The 7,866-nt window shown below is 35.5% G+C and overlaps 1 protein-coding gene across 1 annotated transcript; it reads left to right on the top strand.

Moving 5' to 3' along the window:
* The first annotated feature begins 625 nt into the window (after positions 1-625).
* On the top strand, positions 626-7,555 carry LOC141283369 (E3 ubiquitin-protein ligase RNF170). Its single transcript, XM_073816650.1, has 6 exons — positions 626-716; positions 2,662-2,728; positions 2,912-3,020; positions 3,821-3,894; positions 6,453-6,563; positions 6,971-7,555. The coding sequence occupies exons 1-6, from the start codon at positions 688-690 to the stop codon at positions 7,274-7,276; spliced, it is 696 nt and encodes a 231-aa protein (XP_073672751.1). The 5' UTR covers positions 626-687; the 3' UTR covers positions 7,277-7,555.
* Positions 7,556-7,866: the final 311 nt, after the last annotated feature.

Here is a 7,866-nt window from a genome sequence, read left to right as displayed (position 1 = left end):
CTAATGATTTTTGGCATAAAAGAAAAATCAATAATTTTGACCCATACTATGTATTTTTGGCTATTGCTACAAATATACCCCAGCAACTTAAGACTGGTTTTGTGGTCCAGGGTCACATATGTCCTATAGGGTATAGTATTAAAGCAGATGTAGATTGTTTCAACCATGCTGGATTGCCCTGCTCAAGATTGTTCCAGGCATCCCAGTGAAATGCCTTTCTTTGGTCATCCATATGGGACAGCCCAGATTGTGTAAACTTACGGTAAACCATTGACAGGTTAACCAGACACCTAACCTACTTAAAGTAGGAGGAGACTTACAACCTGTGTCTTTGAACCTGCGATAGTGGTCACATGACAAAAATACAACACTGGATACAGAGAAGCGGCCATGGCTTTGTTCAGTGCAAATATTGTTAATCAATACATTAACATTAATACATTAATACATTTTCACATGTATTAACATGTTGTAGAGGCATGTAAGATTGCAAGCAAGTTTCCTAAATTTCGAAAATCCAACAAGAAATCAGACTAGTTACCTAATCTCCAAAAAAGGGACTGATGTGGGACTGATGCCCAGGTTAATAATTAACCCGTCTGTCAAATTTACTGTGTACAGAAGCAGTAAGAAAGCATTCCAGTCTCTGCCTTCCACGAGAAAGCAACTGAATTACGAACAAGAAACATGCCCATCAGCCGCAGCTTCCGCAACAGGTGAGAAAGACAAACTAAATGTATTAGAATTGTGTTTAGTTTTCATGTACATTTCTATGCTCGGTAATCAAATCTGAAACTGTCAAATTTAAATTATGTCATTGTGTATGATATACATCATCTGTTTAAAAATATATTATATTTATTTAAAATTATATATTGTATATATATATATATATATATATATATATATATATATATATATATATATATATATATATATACATACAGTTGAAGTCAAAAGTTTACATACACCTTGCAGAATCTGCAAAATGTTAATTATTTTACCAAAATAAGAGAGATCAGACTAAATGCAAGTTATGTTTTATTTAGTGCTGAGCTGAAAAAGATATTTCACATTAAAAACGTTTACATATAGTCCACAAATAATAAAATAAAAAACAATATAATAAATATAATACAAAAAAACAAAAAAAAAAAACAATGCTGTTTGAAAGTTTACATACAGTTGATTCTTAATACTGTGTTGTTACCTGAATGATCAACAGATGCATTTTTTTTTGTATAGTGATAGTAGTTCATGAGTCCCTTGTTGGTCCTGAACAGTTAAACTCCCCGCTGTTTAATATGCAACTATTACAGAAGGTTCAAATACTCACTGATGCTCCAGAAGGAAAAAACAAAACAAAACATGCAGTAAGAGCCAGGGGGTGAAAACTTTTGAACAGAATGAAGAAATGTAAAAAAATAAATATATATTTTGCTTTCATGTCATGTTTTTTCTTTTTTTTAATTTAGTACTGCCCTTCAGAAGCTACAGAAGATACTTACATGTTTCCCAGAAGACAAAATAAGTAACATTAACCCTATTCCTCAAATTCAAAAAGTTTTCACCTCAGCTCTTAATGCATTGTGTTTCCTTCTGGAGCATCACTGCTCCTTCCCTTAGTTGTCCTCAGTGTGAAAAGATGGATCTCAAAATCATACAGTCATTGTTGAAAAGGGTTCAAATACACAAAAATGCTGAAAAACCAAAGAATTTGTGGGACCTGAAGGATTTTTCTGAAGAACAGTGGACAGTTTAACTCATCTATCACTAAACAAAAAACACAGCTGTGGATCATTTAGGTAACAACACAGTATTAAGAATCAAGCATATGTAAACTTTTATAAACGCAACTATTATTTTCTCTTGTGGACTATATGTAAACATCTTTCATGTGAAATATCTTATTTAGGTCAGTACTAAATAAAAAATAACATGCATTTTATATGATCCCTCCTATTTTGGTAAAATAATTAACATTTTGCAGATTCTGCAAGGTGTATGTAAACTTTTGACTTCAACTGTGTTATGATGAAGGTGTTGTGTCCTGAGACTCCAGGTTAATTACGTTATGCTATTATGGGGTAATAAAAGGCACCATATAAACACACTAAATATTATGACATTAGACAGTTTCGTCATGTCGGTCTAACTTTATTCAATTCTTAAGTGAACTCAAAGTCCTACAAATCACAAATACCTTAAGATAGGATCATGTGCACAATGTGTTGTTTTAGAGACAGTTTTGATGTATCAAAGTAACAAAACAGCAGGATATCAAGCTATAACTGCATGCAAATATAGTTCTGTTCATATCAAAGGCAAATGTTAGTTTAGTACTGACAAAGGCTGATGCACTTGAAGTTATCTGGTATGAGTAAAACACACAGGTGTGTCAGACAGCTAAATTTAGATTTCATAAGTGCTCTTCCAGACTTAGTCAGCCTATCCACACTGCTAATAAACGACTAATAAAGACAAATTAGTACTTTTCAATTGTCTACTCAGAGTTTCAAAGAAAACATAACACACATTTAATGATGATGAGCTTTTAAACTCTAGTCCTGCATTGTGATTTGAAACGTTTCAGTCGACAATATGCCTGAACATAACCTTCACAGTATTACATTTTAATAACTGTATCTCTCCCTTTTGAAGGTCTTCTCTACTCTCAAAGATAAGGAGTCAAGGGCAGCCACACAATCCTCACGTGAACAACAAAGAGGTGCATACACACATTCCCACACACATGCACTCTAAAAGTCTAAGACTACTAGTAAAATTGATATATTGTGTATTTTATGTAATTATTAGTAATTAACCACAGCATTTTCAGTTAGAAATGTATGTTTCAGTGACATACTGCAGTACTTCGAAATCAAACATAATCTTAATTTCATGCTTGCAGGATTTTCCTAAAATGTGGTTGCCAGCAGGCAACAGGGACAATCACTGCCCTGTGTGTTTACAGATCGCCAGCTATCCCGTAGAGACCAACTGCGGGCATCTTTTCTGTGGTGCGTATATCTTGCATCTTAATGTTTCAGCATGTAATCATCATACTGGTTTACTTTAGCTGAAAGTGCTTTAAACTAGCGTAACTGGTGTACTGTGAGAGAGCAGATGGTGGTGGGCATTTACACTCCAAGTACTGAACACTTACCCAGTCATGTGACTCTACAGTGTTGCGTACGGAGTTTAATATTATACCGTTGCCATAGTTACAATAGCCGGGCCTCTCACCTGATCCAGATCACATGATTACACATTTACAGAGTGAATATTTGTAGATTTATGTTAATAACAATAAGGTTTTATATAAAATTCAAAACTGGTGTACCATCACAATGTAATTCTTGCACCACAGGCGCTTTAAATAAGCACAATAAAGACACTGAAATAAAGAGCAGCAAAGACAATAAAAGCAATAAAAATTTGTAATAAAATAAACATACGTGCTGATACACACTCATATCTTTTTCAGATTCGATAACCGTTCCTTCTAGTTACATGAGCTCTACTAAATATATAAAAAGTAGTGAACCTGACCAGCTACTTTATGCTAAATAACTGCTTTTGAAAAGAAAATCCATTGAATATAATGTGCCAGATTGACCTGAATCGAAAAATAAATAGCAACAAACCATATTTTTGTAAATAAGTGGAATCCAATTTTAAATGACAAAAGCCAATTTCAGTAGAAAAGCACATTTAGAACAAACGTTTGAAGAAAATACACATTTCTGACACATGGCACTAGGCACATGGTAAACGAGAGGCCCACGCTTATCTGTCTTCTGTCTCTTTCTCTCTCCAGCACCATGTCTGATATCTTACTGGAAACATTGCTCCTGGTTACATGCCATCAGCTGTCCTTTGTGCAGACAGACGGTAAGAGATTTCTTAGCTGATGCACGTTTCTTGAAAGAAAAAACAAACAAAACATGTTTCTTGAGCATCAAATCAGCATGTTAGAATGATTTCTGAAGGCTCATTTGACACAGGACTGAAGTAGTAACTACTGAAAATTCAGCTTTGTATCACAGGAATACAGTTGAAAAGTTTTTTTAAAAAGGTAAACAGCTAAACAATTACTGTTTTTACTGTATAAGTGTGTATATACAGTTGAGGTCAAAAGTTTACACCCCCCTTTCAGAATCTGCAAAATGTTAATTATTTTTTATTTAGTACTGACCTCCCTGCTAAAAAAAACAGCGTATGCTGGTTAGGTATGTTTTGGTGCTGGGATGCTGGTTTTAGCTGGTTAATGCTGGTCCTTTGCTGGTTTATGCTGGTCATGTTGCTGGTCAAGGACCAGCATAAACCAGCAAAGGACCAGCATAAACCAGCTACAACCAGCTAAAACCAGCATCCCAGCACCAAAACATACCTAACCAGCATACGCTGTTTTTTTTTTCAGCAGGGCTGAATAAGATATTTGACATAAAATACGTTTACATATAGTACACAAAAGAAATTAATAGTTGAATTTATTCAAATGACCCTGTTCAGAAGTTTACACACACTTGATACATACACATCTTGTACATACACATCATAATGTGTTGTTACCCGAATGAACCACAGCTGTTGTTTGTTTGTTTAGTGATACAGTAGTTGTTAATGAGTTCCTTGTTTGTCCTGAACAGCCCACTGTTCTTTTGAACTGTATGATTTTGAGATTTTCACACTGAGGACAACTGAGGGACTTATATGCAACTATTACAGAAGGTTCAAATGTCACCGATGCTTAAGAAGCAAACACAATGCATTAAGAGCCTTTTGAACAGAATAAAGAGCTGTACATTTTTCTTATTTAGCCTAAATCATATTTTTTCATTTAGTACTGCCCTTTTGAAGCTTCAGAAGACAAAATAAAATTACCCTGATCTTCAAACTCCTTCATTCTCATTCTCATTCTCCAACTCCCCCCGAGTTAATAAGTTGATTTTTACCGTTTTTAAATCCATTCAGCCGTTCTCCTGTTCTGGCGATATCACTTTTAGCATAGCTTAGCATAGATCATTGAATCCTATTAGACCAATAGCATCGCGTTCAAAAATGACCAACGAGTTTCCATATTTGTTGTATTTAAAAACTTGACTCTTCTGTAGTTCTATCGTGTACTAAGACCAGTGGAAATGCAAAGCTGCGAATTTCTAGGCTGATAAGATTAGGAACTACACTTCCTTTCCGGCGTAATAGTCAAGGAAGTTTGCTGCCGTAATATGGCCGAAGCAGGCGGAGTATTATCAGAAATGAGTTCCCAGCTAGTTTAGCATTTGCACATGTGCTGCCTGGTATTACTGCTCCTGCTTCGGCCTTATTACGGCAGCAAACTTCCTTGACTATTACGCCGGAATGGGAGTGTAGTTCCTAATCTTATCAGCCTAGAAACTCGCAGCTTTGCATTTCCGCTGGTCTTAGTACACGATATAACTATAGAAGAGTCAAGTTTTAAATACAACAAATATGGAAACTCGTTGGTCATTTTTGAACGCGATGCTATTGGTCTAATAGGATCAAAGAGTATCAATGATCTATGCTAAGCTATGCTAAAAGTGATATCGCCAGAACAGGAGAACGGCTGAATGGATTTCAAAACGGTAAAACTCAACTTATTAACTCGGGGGGAGTTGGAGAATGAGCCTATTTCCAAAAAAAGTGGAGTGTTCCTTTAATGCATCATTTTGTCTTCTGAAGCATCAGTGGTTGATTTAAAGATCAGGGTAAATTTAACTGATTTTGTCTTCAGGGAAACATGTAAGTATCTTCTGTAGCTTCTGAAGGGCAGTACTAAATGAAAAAAACTATTATATTAAGGCAAAATAAGAAAAATATACACATCTTCATTCTGTTCAAAAGTTTTCAACCCCGGTTCTTAATGCATTGTGTTTCCTTCTGAAGCATCAGTGAGGGTTTGAACCTTCTGTAATAGTTGCATATGCGTCCCTCAGTGTGAAAAGATGGATCTCAAAAGCACACAGTCATTGTTGGAAAGGGTTCAAACACACAAAAATACTGAAAAACCAAAGAACTTGTGGGAGCTGAAGGATTTTTCTGAAGAACAGCAGGGCGGTTTAACTGTTCAGGACAAACAAGAAACTCATGAACAACTATTACTAAAAAACAAACAAACAAAAACAGCTGTGGATCATTTAGTATTGAGTACCAAGTGTATGTAAACTTGTAAACTATAAATTCAACTATTATTTTCTCTTGTGGACAATATGTAAACATCTTTTATGTGAAATATCTTATAATTATTCAGGTCAGTACTAAATAAAGAAGTCACATGCATTTTGTAGGATTCCTCTTATTTTGGTAAAATAATTAGCTATTTGCAGCACCAGGTGTATGAAAACTTCTGACTTCAACTGTATGTGTATAGACATACAGAAAAGATAAAGCTCTCATTTTATTTGTTGTCTTTTATTTTTTATCCTCAGGTGAATAAGATGTGTCATCTCTTCTGCGAGACCAGAACTGACTGTAAAGAGACAGAAGTGCTAAAACATGTCAAAGACTATAACAAGCGCTACTCTGGAGCACCAAGACAGGTACAAGCATTGCTTTCAGTTGAACTGAAGCAATAATTTGCCATTTTAAATGTCACAGTTTGTTTCTTCAGACTTAAAAGCATACCAATTTGGTGTTTGTGAAGTCAAACTGTTAGACGGCTGACTTGAAAAACATTAATACAACTACTTTTTGTTGACAAACTCATGCCACTCCCTGTAAAGCCGTACAATTACCATTATTACTTCTCAGCAGAGCTTTTATCATTTTATTTGCTCTGGACTATATCACATCACCACACCTACTTTAGTTCCTGATGCCACAAAGGTTGTGAAACCTTAGGCCAGGAAGGACATTGTTTCCTACAGTTGGAAGCCACGTCACACACTGATATCCCACGTGCTAAGTCACAAGCTACAGTATCATCGTCATCTTTTCCTTTTTCTAGGTAAAGGATTACCTGTGTGATACACCTCTTTTCTTGCTCTTTCTGGTGCGATGGCTGGGGAACATGGGCGGCCTGGTGTGGTTGTTTTTCTTGAGGGTGGCTGTCTGTGGATTTGGCGCTGCTATGTCTTTGGCCTCCCCACTGGAGACTCTTCCTGGGCCGTTGAGCAGTGTTCTGGGCATGCTGGATGATTTTGTAGTGGTCTTCCTTCTTCTCATCTGCATTATTAACATCAACCAACAGATGGGGCCGCAGAGGACAAGAACGCACTCGGTCACGCAGGGCGTGCTGACCGACGCATTGTAGAGGACAGTGATAATGTGCTTTCTAGCATGTTGAAATGACACTAATCAACCTTGTTGGCAAAGGTTAACAGTGTTATGACCTGCTGCACTTTGGTCTTATTGAACATGGATTTTCAATGACGACGTGTCTAGAATAGACATACAGCACTAAATGAGATGAGAGGAGTTCTGATGTTTTAATAACAGCAAGTTAAGGCGTTTTATTAAAGACAGATTGTATATAATAAATGTAAAGTGGTTTTGTAAATATGCAAGTTTCTAATAAATATTTATATATATATATTTGGTTATTTGGTTTATATTTCACACACTCACAAAAACTGACATGACAGAAACACTTTGATAGTGTTTGCAGTGTTTCTTAAAAAAAAATCAAAATCAGTGGAATGTTAATTTCAGGAATGTATCTGCATTTTTTTAAATAAAAATTGACTTAAATTTAATCAATCATTTTTTTTTTGTTATATCTTGATAATGTAATTCAAACAGCACAATTTATAGTGTAGTGTTTCATCGATAAAACTTTTCACAGTGCAATGTTAATCATTTGTGGAATGTATATTTTGAAAAAGACCTAAACTGCTTCAGTCT

The sequence above is a fragment of the Garra rufa genome, chromosome 13 (assembly GCF_049309525.1).
Source record: "Garra rufa chromosome 13, GarRuf1.0, whole genome shotgun sequence".
Classification (NCBI taxonomy): Eukaryota; Metazoa; Chordata; class Actinopteri; order Cypriniformes; family Cyprinidae; genus Garra; species Garra rufa.
This window is presented reverse-complemented; position numbering and strand designations above follow the sequence as displayed.